The following is a 22,335-nucleotide window of genomic DNA, read 5'->3' as shown; positions in this document are numbered from 1 at the left end:
TCATCTTTCATATTCTTTCTATATGCTTACTTCAAGCATACAAATATGTATACAAGCATGTAATATGTGTGTTCCAAATAAGAAAGAAAGGGTGTGCTTTTATAGGATAATAAGAATAGTAAAATACTTATTGGGATGAAAACATAAAGAGGTGAACGATGAAGGAGTGGGAGATGAGCATAACAATTTGTTATGTGTCATTTCCACATCTTTTTCTTTTTTTTCCCAGCCACAACTCCAATTTGGTAAGAAACTCGATTCCTATGTCACTATCATCCAAAAAGAGTGAAAAAATAATAGGGCGTTGGGGTTGGTGCTGTCCCGTGTGGCGCCGAGACCTCAGTCGATGGCGCCCAACGCAAACTCCGCCTGTCGAACGGCCACCGTAACCTTGGCTCTTGCTGCCATCTCCGCAACCACTACCATTTCTTGTACTACCTCTCTTTCGCCCTTTCCCTCCCTCCCTCTTTCTCCCTCTCTCTCTAAAGTTTCCCTTTCGTTGTAGATTGCTTCTTAAGAAGTAAATGGAGAGAAATGGAACTGAAGCTTAGAGAGCTTGAGCTCTCTCTCAGAGCATCCTTGGAAAAATGTGCTGCTGAGAGGCAAGGTCGAATTAGGGCTCAGCAGGTCACCCTTTGCCCTCTGCGTGTCTTACGATAAAATTTGAAAAAGAAAACAAAATAAAAAAAAAAGAAATTTGATACTCCACGATTACTGAAGAACACAAAACTAGCGCTTTAAAATATTTGTTCTAGACCTGCTTGATTATTTCCATTTTAATCAGAAGGAAAATGGCTATGCCAGTTTTCAAATTTGTTTCCTCACGTTGTTTTTGGCAGTTTGCTCTTTACGTTTTGAAATCATTTGATTTTTTTTATTTCTTCTTTTCGTGTGAAGATCCACGTTAGCACATTCGAATGGGAACGAATTTGGTTGGCTCTCCTTGTATTCATGAATCATGATTCTATGCGCTGATTTGTTTTATAGAGCAACTGAATTACGGATTGATATGTTTGCTGTGTCTGGTTGCAAATATCTGCTTGTCCATGACAAAAAAACGTTTCTGTATAACCACCCATTTGACTTTCCAGTGTGTGTGCGCACCGTCAATGCAGCGGCTGGTCTTTCTCCATTATGCGATGAAATTTGATAATTTGTAGAAAATATTGGATTATAAGTTTTGAGATGGGCATTGGGGCATAAATAAAGTTGCTTTATTGTGATTTGGGTGGGTGTTGTGGGTTCAAGTAGCAGAAGGCTAGAAACAGCTTCTCTACATGCAGGGGCAAGGCTGTATTTGTATAAATGTAATTCATGGTCCTACAAAATTTTTGTGGATTTTTTTTCCTGATAAGACACATTAAAGTAGAAAATTTAAGTTTTAGATGTATCTTGTGTGTTTTTTATTTTTTTTATAAGTTGTGAATTTTTTTTATTTATTTATTTTTAATAAGTTGTGCTGTTGATTTTTTGAACCCCCAAACCCCAGCTCTCAACCAAAAAAAAAAAAAAAAAGACCAAGGTACAGGGGAGACGTGTACACACAGAAACACATGTCGGAAGAGGTGCAGCAAAAAACAAGAAGTACAACTAATGCATTATGCATCAAACGCTATGCATGGTTTAGAGCTTTGTTTGGGTAATTTAGATTTTACTTTTTGTATTTCAAACTAGTTGGAGAAAATCTTGTGTGGATTATTTAGACGGACCATGGGTATTGGCAGTTGGATCATGCGGTTTGGTTAATGATTTTATTATGCTTTCTTCATTAATATATAGAATGAGAATAGATATGAATGTCTCACATGCAGTAAATTCCTGGCCATTCACTATAAATCTGCCTGGCTAACTGGTTTGGATTGATTTTCTTGCTTTAGCAGGTTCATGTGATGATAGGATGTTAAGAGCTAATTTGTGGTTGGGTCCTAGAAAATTAGAAATGTGGTTTCATGTCTCATTGTTGTGCATGTATTCTTATAGAACTGTTTAACTGCATGTGAGTTATCATAATAGAAAGAATTGTCTATTAAAAAGTTAGTTCTCTACTTGGGGCTTGTGTCTCCTTATTCTTAGTTGAATCATTTGAAGAAGCTTCTGAGTTTTGGTTTTATTTTGTTCTTCTTGGCTTGAAAATACCTTATTTATTTAATCCTCTGTACGATATTAATTAATATACATTTATATCTTAGAAATGTGCAAGAAATGTAAACATCAATTTAATTGTTTTCTTCCTTCAGTTGATTTTTTTTTTTTTAAATTTTTTTATTGTTGAGCTAACTACAGTTCCTTCAATTGATTTTTTTTTTTTTAAATCTCTGATTTTTTATTGTTGAGCTAACGACAGTTTCAATGTTTACATTTAGGCCTTTTTATCTATATAATACACACTTGCAGTATTTCATAATGCTTCTTGTTTTTTCTTTTGAATATTTGTAGGCTTTGAGGAAAGCCCTAATACAACCTAATTCTGAAAATTTGGAGCTTACTTCCTATCCAATGATGCCAATTGGTATCATTCAATCATGCTTCTCTAACAGGTAGTTTGGGATGATAAAATCTAGCAATCTCAAGGAGCAATTATTTATTTTGTATTTTGATGCGCGCATCTAGTATGTAAGATCAGCCAATGGTTGGGTAAGGCTCAAAACTAATTCAGTGACTGTGGTCACTATAATTTGACACAAAAGAATTTGGAAGAACTCAACCATATGATTAGAAATTTAAAATTTATGAAGTACTGATTGTCATATGATATTTTTGTCAAATAAAATTTATGATTAACTTGGATATATATGGATTAGCGAGCTGTTATTATATGTATATATATATTTTTTTGGGGATAAGAAACAGAATGTACAAAGAAGGGAGCACAAGAGGTCCTAGAAGAGAGTGAAATACAGTAAAAAACTTACAAATGTATTTATAAAAGCGCAGCCTGCCAATCCCTAACAAGATCGGGTCAGTGTCCCTAAATAACCTGAAAGAGTGGACCAACATGGAGGCTTAAGAGACAGCTTTATCCCACTACAAGGCTGGGGAAGTAATGCAATCATAAATGTTCTCGCATTACTTTTGATCCAAAGCATCCACAAATAGCAAACACAGAACCATGCCATAGCACTTCTCCCTTCCTGCCCTCACCAAATCCCCAATAATTCACAAGCAAAAAACTAATGAGCTATTATTAAACAAAAAAAGAACTGGAAAAGAAGTTTGGGCCAATGATGTATATCAACCTTAACACTCATCCACATTGCAGCTCAATTGCATGGAAAGGGGTAAACAGACAATGAATAACAACCATCATGGATAATGTTATACACACACACACATGTATATATATAATGACAAATAATAAACTAGACCAACAAGAATAGAGCCCAAGGCCTCCAAGGAACTATGGTTTTGATACCATGTTAAGTCACCACTTGACCTAAATGCTCAAGTCATTATGTTTTGGGTCAACAACCTAAGATATTTCTTCAAATCATGTGACGAAGAATTCAACCTGTCCCTTGAACCAAATTATTATCTTATAGAAAAATGATTTTCACTAACTTGTTGATCCCTCTTCCAAGATTTATTGTTTGTTAATTTTCTGATTTGGTGTGAGATAGAGATAGACATATCTCTTCTTAATAGTGGTTGAATTAATGAATGATCATGCCTTAACTGGAAAAAGATGAAGTTCATTTGGGTCAAAAGTCAATATAAAAATATGGTTTTCCTGGTTATGGGATTTCATATTGGGGCAAATGTTAGTGCTTTGACTTTTGACTGAGTCCCTTCATGCATGGTTACTGTTTCCTAATATATTAAATGTCACTTGTGAATGCATGAGCATACATATGCATTCAAAGACTGAACAAGCATGTGAATATTGAGATTTTGTCACAAATATTTGTGCAATATCTCATAAAGAAGCTTCTTGCCTTTGCAGGAATGGGACACCAAGGCAACCATTACTTGTACCTCTTTCTAGGGCATGCTTGGTATTTGATGCTGCTCAGGTCCCTCCAGCATCACTTGAGGGTCTTGAAGGATATTCTCATTGCTGGATTATATATGTATTTCATTTAAATACTGATCTGGAGAAGCTGTGGAAGCATCCTGCTAACTCAAAGTTTAAGGCAAAGGTATGTTGTACTTTTATGGATATATATATATATATATATATATATATATATACACAAACACGCGCGCGCGCGCACACACACTTTACTGCGGATTCTATTTGTTGTTGTCTGTTTTATGGTTCATACTTCTAGAAAAAGGTTGGCTAATGGATAGGTTAGAGTACCTAGATTGAAAGGGGGAAGGATGGGAGTCTTCGCTACAAGATCACCACATCGACCATGCCCTATAGGGCTTACTGTAGCAAAGGTACTGCAATTTTCTGTGAATGCATAGTGGTTTCTTGCATGATTAGCTATAAATTGGTTAACTGAGGTTTCGTAGACTGACATGTATATATATAGTCGATAGGCTGAAAGCCTCACACACTTGAAGTGGGATATCTCTAAGAAATATGTAATCATGGACATCCTAACAACTATTTTACTTGAATATGGCTTGTCAAACCACCTTGCTCATAATAATCTGGGTTTATGAAACCCCTTGTATGAAAAATGATGGGTTTCATAGTAGTAAAACCTTAGATTAATTTGAAATGTGTTCCTATTTCAAGGTTTCAATCTTATGTTTTTACATGCAAAAGATACACCTGCGAAAATACTTTTATGGAATGGTTCAAATCAGTTAAGTTTAATACTCTGTGTCCTTGTACTTTAGGTGGAGGCAGTGCAAGGGCGTATGGTTCTACTTTCTGGTGTGGATCTGGTTGATGGCACAGTAAGTTCTCCATTTTTCGTTATTTCTAGTCTAAGTTGGATGAATATATATTACTTTAGTTTTCATGTACTTGGCATGCATTTGAACTGAATACATTTACATGTGGTAACAATGCTTATGAAGTTATGCGTGTTTAAAAAATGTCAACAGCCTGTATTGGATATCAAGCCGTATCTACCATACTGTGACAGCATCCAAGGAGCCACAGTTCCCAAGTGGGTGGAGGTATTATCCCTCCATGGTTCTTTAGCAACATGTCGCATCACATATCTTTATTGTATTGACGAATAATATAAAGCAGCTCTTAATTTTTATTTGCAGTAATAAACTAATACTAGAATTCTTATAATTGTAAATTATTAGTTTGAGAATGTTGAATGCACTATTTGAAGATGGGCATTATTCCTAACAAAGACTTCAAATTTTATTGCAAGCCTGAACACTGAGCTGAACCGAAACCCAACCAATGTTTGGTTTTATTCGGTTTGATTTTAAGATTCTTTAATTTGAACATTCTATTTTGATATGGGTTTTCGAATAAAACCAAATTAAAATAACTGAATAACCAAATAAATGTTTAATTATTTTTTATCAGTTTTTATTTCTCATTCTTGATTTTTTTATGGAGGGGATAGTTCATCATGGAGAAGAGGGCCAGTTCAGTAACCCTATTCCTTATTTAGGATATCTTAAGTTTGGTTTATTTGGTTTTGTTTTATTTCCATTTGTTTCTTTTAGGCAAGTATGTCTCCTTAATATTTGGAAAGTAGATTTTCAGAAAGTCTGCTCTTTATTTATATGGTTATGGCTGAGGATGAGTTAATTGGGTAGGGGTTTGGGTTTTTCCTTTGTGAGTTCTTGCTGATTGTTTGGCATCAATTGGTACTACAGCAAGGTTGCCATCACAATTGCAGTTATGCCATTGGCCTCAGCCACTCTTGAAGCCACAACATCATCATCCACTGTCAGCCCCGTCCTTATCGTCCTTTGACCTCAGCTGGAGCTTCATCTGTTGCTAACAACCTTTGCTTGTTCTCTCCTGCGGCTCTTTTTCCTATATTCTTTCAGATGGCCTTGCTACGTCTGCCTGCTACAGAGCAGGCCTGACTCCCGTGAGCAGGTCTGCTGACTTTTAGTACGGCTTTTTACTTTTCTGATCTGGCATGATAACAACTCGAACTCAACTTCTATTCTTTCAAGAGAAAGCAGCGAGATCCCACATAAGCGTCGTTTAACACTTGTCGAAGATTCCTTGCCACCAGAGAAAAAAAGGAGCATCTCTGACCATCTCTTGCGGCACTGTCATCTGTCCTTGTTGAGCAGCTGCACTGTCCTCACTGCATCTGTTGCAATGATTGGCTGAGCCCCTAACCATCAAACTCCAGCCTCTTTGTTAGGAGTTCAATGTTTGTTGGGGGGCTCCTTTGTCAAACAATGTCCTCATCTTTGCAATTGACCAAACTATCATTAATAGTTGTGAAATGCAGGTTGTTGCCAACCACCCTTGACTTTTGGTAATTGTCATCGTTGCCTTCTCCATTTCTCTGCAATGTTGTGCTTCGTCAATGTGGCCAATGATTAAGATTTCACCTATGCATTGGATTGTTGATACCCAGACCAGATTGCAAGCTCTGCATTTGGATCGCTTGATCAACTGGTTATATAAATATCATTCTACTTGACCCAAATATTTGACCAGCTACCTTAACATTAACCCCTGGCCCCATCCCACACCCTCTTCTTAAACCTAAAACCTAGACTCAACAGCTCAATAGCCCGAATGCAATAGTATTGAAACTTCCTAACACTTAGCAAGCCCAATGCTCACACAAGGCGGCCAAAGCCTAGTCAATCAGGCCCCTAAAAAAACATGTTACTGAGGACCAATTTGAACCTGTGCAATGCAACTTGCTGATCTCAAGGACTGGAGGGATCATATGTATGCCATGAAGGAGAAATTGAATGTGGATCAAGACTGATAGACAAATGCAGAATTCAGCAAACAGTTGGGCATCCTTATTTCCTTATCAGATATGTTGGTAAAGGAAAAGGGGATTGTATAGGTAAGTGGCACTTCTAGTTCCAGACCCCCTATTGTCACGACTGAACAACCATCAAAGTTCCATCGATGCAACTTAAGAGGTGACACTTCCAGCTCCCCTACTTTTTATGACTTAAGACCCACCAAAGTTCCATCCATGCAATTTCTAGTATGCTTCCTGACTTGACTATGGTATTAAAGTCACTTCACTTGCGAGCGTTCGTTGCCTCTTTCTGTTGTCTCATGCCTGAATTCAACTACATCAATTTATTGGAGAATATTTTGAAATAAGTGGATCATGGAACTTCTCTAAGAGAAGCAGAGGAAGAATGAAGCGGTATTTGCAAGCATTTGATGACTCTTTCCATCATCTCTCCCACCCAACTAGCGAGCGATCATGGAAGCTTCTCCCTCGATCCCCACTCCCTCTCTCAAAATCTTCATCTATACTCATTTCTTCTTTTCGCTCTCTCATCTCCTCGTGGTAAGATTCTATGTCTTGGTTGTTCCTAGAAGTCTCATTAGCTTCTTCTTTATGCTCTATTGTCTTTTTGTAAAAAGCTATGGTGTTTCGTTTGCTTCTGTGTCATGCGTTTTTTTCTTCAATTTTCAGTGTTTCTTTCTAAAATCCAAATCTCCATAGAATCCTGTGATGTTCAAAATCACCATCTTGTCTATGGCAGAAAAGACTCTTCTGAAACTGTATTTTTCTTCTTCTGTTCACCACTTTGTCTTCCCCAGAAACCTAATTCCTGCATCTCAACTCTAGTCCTTTGGTTCCTGCATGGAATCCACCTTCTTCATCCATAACAAGTGCTTCCCCTTAGAGGTGAATGGTAGAGCCTTGCATTTTTGAGAAGACCAGAAGACGGAGATTTGATTTATCCATTTTTGAAGATGATTGTAGCTGGCTGGAACTTGAATTCTTTCGTTTCCTGTTTTGCAAAAACTCTGGACCCTTGGGCGAGAGTCCATTCAGCCCCAAGCTACATTCTCTTGCTCCAACTGAGGGTGAATAGCTTTGAGAGGTTTATTTTGCTTGAGAAAATCCCACACAAAGGGATTTTGAGTACGATCTGCTTACCAGACAGAAAGGTGGCTTTTGATTGGAGAGTTTTCTGGGAAGCTACTAGGAGTGCACACAGAGGTTGTGTAAGAGGCATTAGATTCCAGCAGTTGAGATCTCTTGATTGTGGTTCTGATAATATCAGTAATTTTCCAAGATTCCATGAAAGAAAATCGGTGTTTTCTAGATTGGCAGCACAGTGTTTGCATTCAAGGAAACAGCTGAAGAGAAATCCTAATGTGAGAAAGCTGGTTATTTAGGGGAAACGTTCAGGGCTGTGAGGAAGAATAAAATATGAACTTAGATAATATTTGAGGGATGGGCATGTTGACCAAGCAAAAGGGAGTTTTAGCCGAGTAATTAACAGATTTCAAGCCTAAAAAAATTGTGCGTGTTCACTCTTATAAGGAGGCCTTCACTCGAGGCAAAATCGTTGACTCCCATGAGTGAGAATTTGAAGCTCATAACCAAAAAGTGAGGGAGGAATTCTCCCTTACGGTCAGCCAATACAAGATCAAAGGAAGAGGTGCTATAGAGACTTTTGTCTACCTATAGGAGAGTCAGAGCTCAGCTAGGAGGGGGGTTTAGATTAGATTAAGGGTAAACAAATTGCCCTATTAGAGGGTGAAGCTTTAAGGAAGAAGAAGGTGATTTCAGCCCTTTTTCTTCAGGCAACAAAAGGCTTCTTATTGACTGTCTCTATAGGAGGAGTGAGAATAGAGATAATCATAGGTGCAAAGGAATGGAGATTAATGAGTCCTATTCAGGGGTCCCATCTTCTGAAAATGATGGCGAGTTATTCCTTTTGGGAAGAGGCAAGTTCTGACAAGGTCCATAGCCATGAGAACCTCAAGTTGGAAATTCCCTCAAATCATATTCTCTCTGTTGATAATTTGAAGTTCTCATCTGAACCAAATACCATCAGTAATTTGAACTCTTGTGGTCTAAGTAACAAACTTCTGGAGGACATGCAAGATAGGTTGCTGCAGCTGAGCATAATCCATCCATTCCATTGGTAATCCAAAACAACTCGAATACTCCTCTTCGCATGAGAGATTTGAGGAGGATTCTTCTTTTTAATTGGACCTTTTAGAGGATGAGAGGGACAACCTAGATGTCTAGGTTCTCCTAGATGAGTTGGACTTAGCTTTGGTTAGTTTGAGGAAGGAATAATCGGGCTTAGGAAGGGGGATTTGAGGGATAAAAAGAAGGCTAAGAAACTAAGGAGGGAGCTGAGGAGGCTAGTGTCTTCAATTAAGTATGACAAGGATGGAATTCCAGCCAAGGCCTTTTTGCATACAAATTGAAGCTTCTTTCTTGGAACGTTAGAGGTCTAGGTAGTAGGGATATAATAAGAGTGGTTAAGGATCTCATCTCTAATTCTTGTTATAACAACATATTTTTTTAGGAAACTAAGATAAAATATGTGGATTTTTCCTTGGTCAGAAGTCTTTGGTGTAGAAGAAATAGAGAGTGGGTATGTCTCCCTCCATCGTGCACATCTAAGGGTTAGATTACTATGTGAGACTCTAGACTAGTAGATGTCCTTAAGGGGTCCTTTTTCCTTGCCCATTCTCCTTGATATCAGAGGTGTAGGGGAGTGGTGGTTAACATCGGTTTATGGGCCAAATGCTGTTTCTTTGAGGACCCAACTCTTTGAGGAGTTGTGGGACATTTGATTTGTGTGGTCCTCATTGGGTGGCAGTGGGGGATTTCTATGTTGTTAGCAGTTTTAGAGAAATCTTGGGATGTTCTATTACCTCTTCGACCATGAGGAAGTTTGACTGTTTTATTTGTGAGTGTGGGCTTAGAGATATCCCTATTTATAATGGTTGTTTCACTTGGGGGACTTCTAAGGATAATAGGGCTTGTTCTTGTATTGACAGTTTTTTGTTCACTATTGAATGGGAGGATGCTTTCCCACATCTCGTCCAACAAGTCCTCTGTAGGCCCACTTCTGATCACTTTCCCCTCCTTTTAGAATCCAACCCCACGAAGTGGGGGGCTACTCCTTTCCATTTTGAGAACTGGTGGTTGACTTATCCTTTCTTTCAAGAAAATGTTAGAAGTTGGTGGAGTGAGTGTCGAGTGGAGGATTGGGAGGGTTTTAAATTCTTCAAGAATATGAAATTCCTAGACTCCCAAGTTGAAAGTTTGGAATATGGAGACTTTTGGGAATGTCAGAGTCGCTAAAAATGACATCCTCTCCGAGACTGCTGCCTTGGACAGGTTGGATGGGTGTGTTATCCTTGAGGAAGAGGGTAGGTGTAGGAAGGTCAAGCTTAGCAATGAGTTAAACATCCTCTTTATGAGACAAGACATGAGTTTGTTGCTAGTTTAAAAAATCTAGGGTTAATTGGGTTAATAATGGAGATTGTAACTTTAGTTACTTCCACAAGGTTGCTAATGGGAGAAGGACAAAATGCTACATCAAGGAGTTGATTTTGGACCTAGGTCAGGTGGTGAGGGGTAAAGACCAGATAGGAGTTGAGATCACCAACTTTTGCAAAGACCTATTTTTTGAGGAAAATCCATACAAGTTGATGGCAGAAGGCCTTTATTGGGGCCCCATTATGGAGAATTTTTCTTGGTAGTTGGAAAGGCTATTTGAGGTTGAGGAAATTAGAAAAACGACTTTTGATATAAGTAAAGACAAGGCCCTGGTTTTTTATGGTTTTTCGAGGGCTTTCTTTTAAGAAAATTAGGGTGTGTTGGAAGCAGATATCCTTAAAATTTTTGAAGAGTTTCATCATAAGGGTGTGGTTAACACTAGTGCTAATTCATAGAAGAGTTGGGGACTTTAGACCGATTAGCCTTGCTACAAACCTTTATAAAATCTTGTCTAAAGTCCTTGCTAATAGAATTGGAATTGTCTTACGGGAAACTATCTTTTTGGGCTCAATTCGCTTTTATTCATGATTGATGTGTCTTAGATATGGTGTTGGTGGCTAATGAGGTGGTAGAGGATGTGAAGAGGAGGGGTAGAAAGGGTATTCCTTTTAGGGCAAAAGACACAAACCTCCCTTGAGGTTTGGAAAAAAGATAGGGACTTCTCCTGAGGCTTCAAAAATCCCATTGACCTCTCCTGAGATTTGTCAAAGAGACACAAACCTCCCACAAAAGACTTGTCTTTTTGCAAAATATAAGGGGAGGTTTCTATCTTTTTAACAAACTTTAGGGGAGGTCCTTGTCTTTTTGCCGAACCTCAGGGGAGGTTAGTATCTTTTGCCCTTCTTTTTGTTAGAATACCACTTTACCTAAAAGCTTAAGCTATTAGGTTTTGGGCCAACAATGTATATCAAACTTTAAGTGGAGAGATAAACACACAATAGATAACACCCGTTACAAGAAATACAATAATTTTTAAAACACCACACAATAAATGCGAGCAAAAAGACTAAGAACCCAGGACCTCCTAGTAACCAGCTCTTATACCATGTTAGATTACCAGTTTACTTAAAAGCTTAAGCTGTTAGGTTGTGGGCCAATAATGTATATCACGCTTTAACATTCCCTCGCTCGTGCAGCCCAACAGCACGTGGAAAGATAAATAAACAACAAATACACCCATTAAAAGGAACACAATAATTTTTAGAAAACCACACAAATAAATGCGGGCAACAAGATTAGAACCAAGGATCTCCTGGTAACCAACTCTGATACCATGTTAAATTACCACCTTACCTAAAAGCTTAAGCCTATTGGATCTTAGACCCAACCATGTATATAAGCACCCATCCTCCACTTTATTTTTTCTAACGTGGGACAAACTCACAAGTGGATTTCTCTTCAATCTCCCCCTTACTTGTGAGTTCCAACCAATCCCTCTTAAACAGAAGTGATTGCTTGTCATGCAACCAACTAGGAGCCATCGCTCAACCATGGGAAAGGGCATGAAACCATGGGAGTCCATTCATCTCTGCTCCTCTTCCCAAGACCTGATTAATATATTTTGTGATCTTTTGCATAGAGAAAATGTTATCCTGTTTTTCATCAATACTTCATGTATGCAATTTATTTTGCTTTCAAAATTGTTCATATTTGACATCCTTGGCTTCATTTTTAATTTTGAAACACTAGTTAAGCTTGTACTTGATGTAAACTTGAAACATCCTCTACATCACGCACTCATAAGGACTGAGCATTTGCAAATTTGTCTGTTTGTTTTCTCTGATATGATCTATCACTCGTTTCATTTTCTGAAATTAAGACCTAATGTTTGCACAGGTTGATGATTTCTTAACTGTAGCTTCTGTTAGATTCTCTGAGGATTTCTCTCCCACTCTATCTGATTGTTGGGTTACAGCAGTAAGCATTTCTAGTCTCCCTACTTTTTCTTTTATTTCATTTTGCTTCCCCTTTATTTGTGTGCATGTGCAATTCCACAAACTACCTCAATTATTAGCATTCGTTTTTTCTGGAATGTGCAAGTTGTTATTAACTCTAGGAGGTGGGGAAAAATCAAGAAATTTAATCAAAAGAGTCTCAAATTCAGAGGCAACTATGTAGACTGTGGAGATAGAACAAAAGAAACTTTTCGATAAAATACAATTTCCTTAGAAGCCATTTGCTCCAAATACAAAAGGCTTGAATTACTGTGAATTTTGACTACACTAGAGCAATTTGGATAGAAAAAATGCTTTATCGGTAGCCATGATTTTCTCAACTTTGAGACTTTTCACTATTTTGCTTGCAAGAAAATCCACCCCTAGGTTGGGTTGACTTTTGGTGGTTGGAGAGATCCCGGGATGTGAGGGATGGATAAATTCCATTTTTGATGGAAAAATGAGAAGGTTTAATTGTTCGGACTACCGTTGCTACAGATATTTTGGTTTGGAGGCGGATTGTCGGGGTTCAAGAGGATGTGTTTTCTTGCTACAATCCTATTGGCATGTCATTTTACCCATGGTTTTGAAAACTGGGCCAGACTGGAATGGGACCAGTCATAGTCTTGGTTTGGGTTACATCCTAAACCTGGAAATGATAACCAGAGTCAACCTGGCCAGAGCTGAACAACTCGGCATGACTTGGCTAAATCCAGTGGAATGGCTACATTGACCCAATCTATTTACATTTTAACAAAAAAAAAAAAATCTTGAATTGTGCAAAGAGGGGATTCAAACCTAGGACTGGGGGATTAGGATACCTGCCTTGCCAGCAGAGCTCCTTCTCTTTTGTGATAAGAAACCATACAAGTGGTATGATTTGATATAGAAAAGGAACTAGGGTTAGAGAAAGTGGTATAGGAGAGAGAAGAGAAAATCATCCCTAGACCAGCCATGCTCCTCAATATAATTTCTGATTCCAGCTTGATACAAGCAGTGGAGAAGGCAGGTCTAGACATGGCCTCAGTAAACAAATCTCCTAGCAGGTTGCAGGATTTCACAAGCAAAGGAGCCAGAAATCAATGCACTTAGTCCTGTAACAGAAGTCAAGGTTACTTGCAAATCACAATGTAGATGTCACCCTGATTATTATAAAAAAACATATATGTAGGCTTTGTCACCCAAAATACCATCTCTGGCATAAGAAACTTCCACTAAATTAACTCACTGACAGATTGATCATGTGGCCATAGCTTTTCATTCTACTTCAGCTCTAGCTTGCTTTTACGATATCATGCAACAATATTACCACCCACAAACATATATGACCTAATGGTAGACCTCCATTCTTCAAGGGAACCAGCCAAGTCAACATTTGCACATCCTGCAATATTAGAGCACCTATTACACCTGTACAACCACCCTTTACTATGAGAGCTTTTGTGGTACTGAGATCCTAAACAAAGCATCCAATGTGTTTGCTTGGGAGTTGGGGTTCTCCATAAACTCACTGACCACCCTCACACCACAGGATATATCAGCTCAAAGTGATAGTCAAATAAATAAGTTTTCCAACCAACTTGCTGTACTGGCGCTTGTTATTTAAATATGGTCCATCATCCCTGAATAACTTCACATTTGGTCCATGGGATATAGCCATGGGGTACAGCTGGTCTAGCTCTTTACATGCCACTGTCATCTAGCAAATCTATTTCGATTTCACAAAAATTTTGTGGCTTCAAAACTATGGAAATTTGAAGGGAAATTATGATGTCAATTTGGATTTCAATTTTAAAAACATTGGAAATTAAGAGTAAAGTGTGGGATTATTTTATGAAAATTTAGTAACTATTAATTTTATGATAACAAAAGAAGGAGGATTCATTAGATTAGGAGGAACGTACAAAAAGGAGAAAAAGGAATCCTCTTCAACAAAAAGGGAAAAAAGAATAAGGAGAAAAAAAACAACCAAATTAACAAGGCTAGCCAATCCCATTGGATGTCTGAGAACCCCACTCCTTCCTTTAAAGCAGCCAGCAGCAGCATAGCAAAGCAAAGCAATGCTAAATAGCGGATCTTATCCCTTAACAAAGAGGAATTCAACTTTTCTCTTGTAGATGTATGTGCATTCCATTCGAGCCATAATCCCCGCAGCACTGCAAAAACCACTCATCTCCACAAAGCATCTATATCCTTTGCTTCTACCAAAGGCAGAAAAGGAAATGACCAATGAATCCTCCACTGAATCTGGACAAACCCCATTTTTCCCAGTAGTCTAAAAATGTATTCCAAATCTTCAAAGCTAAGGCACAATGCTAAAACAGATGAGAGCTAGTTCTGAACTATCAAAACATAATGAGCACACATCAAGACAAAGTGCTTCAAAGGTCTCCTACTCTGCAATAGATTGTTGGTGTTAACTCTATTAAGAGCAACCAACCTTATAAAATCCTTAATTTGGAGGAACTTTTGGCCTTCCAAATACTTTCATGGAGCTGAAAGCAGATATTAGCACTAGTCAGAAGATCAAAAAAAGATTTTCATGAATAAACCCTAAAGGTTTGGAAGGTGTTATTATTTTTGAGAATGATGAATTGGATAAGGAGCAGAAGGAGAGTAACTGGTGTATGGATGGGATTTTGCCTACCAGAGCGGAGGAGACTAGTGCGAAGCATTTAGAAGCACAACTGCTCATGGACAAGAGGGGCTTGTGGTAGTCTGATCCTGGAGAAAAAGAAGTTCAATTGGATGGTTGAAAAAGAAAGGTGAAGAAATGCATGCAGGAATTAACGAACTTACAATGCACCTTTTAATTAAGATGAAAGGGTTTGAAAAGGGTTGTCTTACTTAGTTTCTGTTAGGCTTTTTCTTTGTCTTTCTTTTGTTAGCAATTTCACTTTTGAGGATTTCTTATCCTCTCCTAGGTTGTAATCTCTTTATCTTCTTCATAATACATTTTTATTTCGTCATTAAAAATGAAAAAGTACTTTAGAAATTGAAGAAGTTGCCAAGACAACAAGACAGCAGCTGCAACATGCATATCGCAAGTATGAGTAGATTGGTCCTTCAAAATTCAGCTGTGACACCACAAAAGAATAGAGGTGCATTACTTGCTGCAATCAAAATCTGTAAGATAGGAAAAGAGAGAGGTGCCCTTCTTGGTTCGTGACAATGGGCTCCTCCCACTCGTGACGACATGAGGTACCCTTAAACCTGAGGCCTCCTGCTTTTCTTCACCCCCCTCCTTTCCCCTGCTTTCTCCTTCTCTTGACGCTAGAAACCCTAAGCTCTCTGTGAACCCTAAACCCCTTGTGTCGCCTTTCCCCTCCGCATCTTTGACTTTCGTTCATGGAGACTCCCATTCTTGCCTTTGTCCATGGTAGGCACGAAGCTGTTGGTGTGGATTGAGAGGAAGACTCTTGATTTAGCCATCAAAGGAGAGAAAACTGACATCGTGAGGCTCATGGACTTCAGAATGGTTGCCACACATCTATCTTTCTGAACTTGGTGGAGCTTGCTTGGTTCCTACAAACTAATTTCAGGAGCTTGAGAAGAGGCCCTCACTCACCCTCATGGTTTTGCAGAATGCGAAACAAGGAGAAACATTTTCTCTCCAACTAAAGTTGAACAAACATGGCAAGTTCGTTTCCCTTTTGGAAACCAATACTGGAGGTTGGAGGCTGGAGGCATTTGATCTTCCCGAATGGATTTGATTTGAAAGGGTGGCTTTGAATCTCGAATGTAGTTATTAAATTGAGCAGGCCCTACTTCCACCCTCTTTTTGGAAGCCCCTTTCTAGACAGCAATCTAGACCCTTGCCCCCTTCCTCGAGCTAGGAGGTTTTGAAGACCTCATCTTCTATTGCAGCCCCTGGGACCTTGCCGAAGCCAGTTACAGCCTAGAATTACACCCATTGCGCCTGTCCTTGTTGTGGAGAATGCTTTCTTATGATCTCGAAAATGGACTAGCCCCAAGAAGTTCTTGGGGTGGGAAGCTGTTTGTATCTTCACATTCCTGTGCAAACATTGTTGAGAAGAACATCATTGGTCTAGGCAAACCTAATTTTTTCTCCTCCTTCGTTGAGCTTGGGACGGAACTGAAGGTGAGGAAATGCCTATTTGAGGGGGAACTCCTCTTTAGCCTCCCCACTCTCTTAAATTCCCTTGAACCAAACCTTTTGCTTACAACCCCTTTACCTTCCACAAAAGGTCCCTCCATGGCAACTGTAAAGTTCTCTTTCTTCATGTTAAACCCTGCAACTGAGCCCCACTCCCAGACCTTTGCTACTAGCAAAGACAAGAAGGAACCAGATCCAGAGCCTCTATTATTGTAGATTGATGCCTCTGTTTAAACCTTAATTCCAGCTCCTTCTAACCACCCGGAGGCCCTTCAATCCAGCCCCAATTTGGCTGATACCCAAGACAATCCCAGATTTGAAATGTTGAACGGTTTAGACCCATAAAGTACACTTTTTAAGGAGCTGTTCTCTGAGTGGGTGTTAAGGAAAATGAACAGTAAATCCATTGATGTGTCCTTTAATGGCTTTGAAGACGGGGCTTTGACATTGTTTGAAGAGATCGAGAGGAAGATAAGAGAGGAAGCACAACTTGGCTCCAAAAAACCTATGTGCAGCAACAAGAAAGTGGACACAAACAGGGAGCTGAAATGCCTGGAATGTACAATTAATTATGATAAATTGGAGGTTGCACATATTTGGTGGAGGCGATCAATAGTTGGGTGTGCACTACTAAACCATGTCAGGGAAACTCATTTCTTGGAATGTGAGGGGATTAAATGACAAAGATAAAATGAACCTAATCAAATCCTTTCTTAAAGAACTGAGAGGTGACATTGTCTGCTTATAGGAAACTAAAGGGGAAATTATGGATCGATTCTTAGAGATATTTGGGGGAAATAGAATTGTGGATGGATTTCCCTTGATGTCATGGGCAACATAGGAGGCATCCTTATTTTGTGGAATCTCAATGTGGTGGAGATGATTGATTATTCCATCAACTCCTTCTCTGTCTCGTGCTTGTATAAAAATCTAGATGACAATTTTCTATGGGTTCTCATTGGGGTTTATGTCCCAAGAGAAGGACCTCCCAGGCATTTGTTTTGGATTGGGCTCTTTGGGGTTAAAGGCTGTTGGGATGCACTTGGGTTATTAGAGGAGACTTTAACGTGGTGTTGTACCCCTATGAAAGAAGTGGAGGTGGAGCAAAAAGCAGATGTATGAAAGAGTTCCTAGACTTCACCAATGTGAACAGCCCTCATTAATCTCCCTCTTGTTGGTGGTGCTTTCGCTTGGTCCAACTCTAGGGACCCACCCTCCTTGAGAAATGATAGATTCCTTATCTTAGTGCATTGGGATACCTGCTTTCCCAAAACCTCTTAGGAGCTCCTACCTAGGCCCACCTCAACTCATTTCCCTATCATCATTGACATGGGTGGAATCAAATGGGGACCAACCCCATTCCACTTTGAAAAAACGTGGTTAAAGCATAATGGCTCCGAAGAGCTCATTAAGATCTGGTGGTCCACACTACACATTGAGGGGAAAGCTTGCTTCATGCTAGCTTCAAATTGAAGGGTTTGAAAGTGAGAAGCTCAAAGTGTGAAATAAAAGCTCTTTTGGAAATTTTCTGATGAAGAAGATTGTTATTTTGAACGAAATCAAGATCTTTGATAAGCAAGAGCTATGACAAGGGCTCAATTCTGATGAGAGGGCCGAAAGAATTTTATTAAAGAAGGAGCTAATTGAGGCTATTAGCCTTGAAGAGATCTCCTTTTGGTAGAAATCTAGAGCCTTATGGCTCAAGGAGGGAGACCGGAATACCAAATTTTTCCATTGAACCATAATTGCCCATTGTGTACTGAACACCATTTCCAACATTGAAATTGGAGAGGACACCTTAATTTAGGAGGAGGACATTATAAGGGGAATCTGCAACTTTTATAAAGCTCTTTATTCTAAATGCAAAAGCTGGAGATCTGTAGGGGATGTCTTCAATTTAAAATTTCTTAGCCCCTCTACTACAGAGTGGCATGAAAGACCCTTTGATGAAGTTGAAATCCTCCAAGCCATTGGAGATTGTAATGGAGATAAAGTGCCAAGGCCAGATGGGTTCTCCCTTTTATTCTTTCAGTCAAATAGGGGCAAGCTTACGTATGATTTTACGAACACTTTTGAGGAATACTTTAGATTAGGAAGATTTATTAGCCGAATCAATGTCACTTTCCTTTCCCTAATCCCGAAGAAACCAGGGGCAACCAACATTAAGGACTTTTATCCAATTAACGTGGTGGGAAGTATCTATAAAATCCTTGCAAGAATCCTTGCTATGGGGCTTAAAAGAGCCACTCTAGAAGTCATTGGGAAATGTTAACATGCCTTTGTGGCAGGAGTACAAATAATGGATGCAACCTTAATAGCTAATGATGTAGTAGATACTTACCAGAGGGAAAACAAAAATGGAGTGGTGTGCCAACTCGATATGGAGAAAGCTTTTGATCATGTCAACTAGAACTTCCTTCTCTTTACTCTCAAGAAAATGGATTTTGGGGAGTGCTGGTCTAGTTGGATCGCTTATTGTATCAACACACCAAGCTTCTTTATGTCTATCAATGAGTGACCCACTAATTTCTCCTGCTCCTCCAGAGGTCTGAGACAACCCTTTTTGTTCATTGTGGTGATGGAGGTCTTGAGCCTCTTGTTGATAGAAGCTACAACAGAAGGGCTGCTCAAAGGCCTTAAGAGTTGGCAGACACAATAGGTCTATGGAGGTCACACATCTCCTATTCACCAATGACACTTGTTTTTTGTGAGAATGATCCTCTCCGCATTATGAATTTTTGTATCTTGGCAGGGTTTGAGGCGGTTTCAGCTTTGAAAGTTAATCTTGGAAAAAGTGAAACCATTTTGATTGGAGAAAATGTAGATGGGCCTTTCCTTGCTGGTCTTCTAAGCTACAAAATGGGTGCTTTCCCTATTAATTACCTTGGGCTACTTCTTGGTGCCAAATTCAAAGACAAAGGAGTGTGAGATCCCATCATTGAGAAGTTTGAAAGAAGGCTGGCTGGATGGAAGAGGAATTTCTTATCAAAAGGTGGCAGATTCACTCTCATCGAAAGCACCCTGACAAATCTACATGTTTACTTCATGTCTCTCCCCCCCCCCCGCGCTTTTCGAACTTCAGCTATCGAGAGACTTGGAGGAATTCAAAGGAAGTTTCTTTGGGGACGCTTCAGGGTAGAATTCAAATTTCACCTTTTCAAATGGGGCATGGTGAAACAACCTTTTCATTTTGGAGACTTCGGTTTGAAGTCCCTCTATACTTTCAATAAAGCCCTGTTAGGGAAATGGCTATAGAGATTCATGATTGAGAAAGATAACCTCTGCTGGGGAATCATTGCTATGAAATATGGGCTTGAATATAACAGTTGGATCTCCCAGCCTAACAGAGGATGCAATTTCATTAGGAAAGGCTGGAATGATTTTGCATCATATATCAGGTTGCAGGTAGGAGGGGGGACAATTTTATTTTTGGCATGACTCGTGGTGTATCAAGAAGCTCTTAATGTCCTATTCCCATCCATCTAAAACTCAGCATGTGATAAAGATTCCTGGGTTAGTCAGCACCTTCAAATCTCATATCAGTGGCTCTTTTGGAACATCCCCTTCCTTAGGAATGTGGTCGATTGGGAACTCATCCAGCTCAAGGATTTCTACAGCTTTATCTATAGCTTCCAACACCATAATAGCACCGATCTTCCTATTTGGACGTTAGATGTGAAGGGGACCTTTACTGTTAGATCTTTCTACAGGAAGCTCTTCCCTTTGGTGGCAAACAACTTTATTTTCCCTTGGAATCAAATTTGGAAGACTTCAGCCCTCACAAAAGTTGCCTTCCTTGTTTGGGAGGCAACCCATGGTAAGATCTTGATCATGGATAATTTGCAAAGAAGGGATATGTCAGTTATCAATAGATGTCCCCTTTGCATGGTTGACGTAGAATCGGTTGAGCACATCCTTGCTATGGGGCTTAAAAGAGCCACTCTAGAAGTCATTGGGAAATGTTAACATGCCTTTGTAGCAGGAGGATAAATAATGGATGCAACCTTAATAGCTAATGATGTAGTAGATACTTACCAGAGGGAAAATAAAAATGGAGTGGTGTGCCAACTCGATATGGAGAAAGCTTTTGATCATGTCAACTAGAACTTCCTTCTCTTTATTCTCTGGAAAATGGATTTTGGGGAGCGCTGGTCTAGTTGGATCGCTTATTGTATCAACACACCAAGCTTCTCTGTGTCTATCAATGAGTGACCCATTGATTTCTTCTGCTCCTCTAGAGGTCTGAGACCAGGGTGAAACCTAAGGTGTAGTCCCAAGAGGGGGGATGAATTGGGTTATTTAAAAAATTCCTTAATTCCTTTTTAAGAGTTCTTGCCCCTTTTTACACTCTCTTAAAGATTTCTACACAAACTCCTATTTCCTCTAATCAATCCCCAATCACAACAAAGACAATCAATTAATTTACTGTTTAAGCACAACAACCATACAACAAGAAATCAATTTGGAATATTTAGTGGCCCTGTATATGAATGTGCAATCCCTGTAGTTGGCTTTTCAATTTGAATATTAAAATGACATCCAAACACTTTTTCAATATCAGAATTTAAATAAACCTTCTGCTAATAGGTTTTGAGTTGTTAACCAATCAACGTACTTCCTTTCGGTTTCCGCAAAAGATCAATTAACCAACGTAGTCCCTTTCGGTTTCCGCAAGCTCAAGAACAAATTAGGCTTTAGGTTTATTTAATTTCCAATACGCGTTACTTTATGATTAAAAGGTATTAAAACATCCACGCAGGTTATATCTTTGCTAAAATTTAAAAGAGAGTGACACCACAACTTTTACGAGGTTCGGCTTATCCCAGCCTACGTCCTCGCCTTAGGTCAACCACCTAAGGAATTCACTATACCCTCTTCCTTCCAAGTTCAGTAGGTTAGAGTCCGCCTCTCCAAACGATATACCCTCGTTCAGTCACTCCTTCAATTAGGCTAGAGCAGCACCTCTCTAAGTGATATCCCCTCGCCCAGCCAACGATCCAACAAGCCTGGAATTGTCACAATTTACAAGAGTACAAGATAAATTCTGCATACAAAAGCACTCTCAAAATTGAGAACAGGTTGTACAAGTTAATTTCTAAATCGTACTTCAAAAACCAAAGCTAAATAGAAAATGTGAAGCTTTAAGGTTTAGAAGTGACCAATGGTTCTTAAAAAAAATTCTAGATCTAACTCAGAACCAAACTTTGTTTTTTCATTCCACCAATATCGTGGAGTTTTTCTCCAGCAAAATGATGTGAACAAGAAAAAACTTTAGGAGAATTTCAACACAGGAATTGTGTATAGCTTCGACGTATTGCTCGTTTGATCTTTTGGCTTGTTATTTTTTCATTGATCAAAGGTGGTATTTATAGAATATTTTTTTTAAAAGTTTCCTCATTAAATACAGACCATTTAGGCAACTTTTCAAAAAAATATTAATTCAGGAAATTAAATTTGAAAGATTTCTCGCACGTTTTTGAAATTTGAAATTCCCTACAGAATCAGTTGGCTGACTCACTCGACTGGGTCATTTTTGCTCTAGTTAGTCGACTGGACAATCGGCTGATACCATGTTGACTTTCAAAAATTAATTCAGATTAATTGTCAATCGGTTGACTGAACCACGTTCAAATTAGTTAGTCGACTGGGCCTTTGTAGTTCATTTGAGTCAGTCGGCTGAGCAGTTAACTTTTCTGAAGTTTACCTGTCAGTCGGCTGGGTCTTGTCAGTCGGTTGGACAGACCTCATTTTCAAACATTTTCCAATTTTTTATTTCTTTAAAACTCTAGTTTACTTGAAAAACTTAATTGGAACATTTTAAAACCATTTTTAAGAGTTTTTCAAATAATGATCTCTAGGTCTTTGATTCTTAAGGAGCTTCACATATCTAAATAGCATTGACTTTGAAGTACTTACAAAAATCCTTCTAAGCTTG

The 22,335-nt window shown here is 38.9% G+C and overlaps 1 protein-coding gene across 4 annotated transcripts in view; it reads left to right on the top strand.

Annotated features, from left to right (window-relative positions):
- The first annotated feature begins 253 nt into the window (after positions 1-253).
- LOC131158204 (uncharacterized) overlaps positions 254-22,335 on the top strand; it is a 28,083-nt gene continuing 6,001 nt past the window's right edge. For 2 of the 4 annotated variants that reach the window (XM_058112899.1, XM_058112898.1), the window contains exons 1-8: positions 254-431; positions 506-627; positions 2,437-2,537; positions 3,941-4,136; positions 4,291-4,383; positions 4,792-4,851; positions 5,002-5,076; positions 12,186-12,266. In XM_058112899.1, the coding sequence (XP_057968882.1) occupies positions 347-431; positions 506-627; positions 2,437-2,537; positions 3,941-4,136; positions 4,291-4,383; positions 4,792-4,851; positions 5,002-5,076; positions 12,186-12,266 (813 nt within the window). In that variant the 5' untranslated portion in view covers positions 254-346. The remainder of the gene's footprint in view (positions 432-505; positions 628-2,436; positions 2,538-3,940; positions 4,137-4,290; positions 4,384-4,791; positions 4,852-5,001; positions 5,077-12,185; positions 12,267-22,335) is intronic. The other 2 variants (XM_058112897.1, XM_058112896.1) reach the window with 1 other exon arrangement.

Source organism: Malania oleifera, chromosome 6, assembly GCF_029873635.1.
Source record: "Malania oleifera isolate guangnan ecotype guangnan chromosome 6, ASM2987363v1, whole genome shotgun sequence".
Lineage (NCBI taxonomy): Eukaryota > Viridiplantae > Streptophyta > Magnoliopsida > Santalales > Ximeniaceae > Malania > Malania oleifera.
Note: the sequence above shows the minus strand (reverse complement) of the source record. Positions and strands in the feature narration are given on the sequence as shown.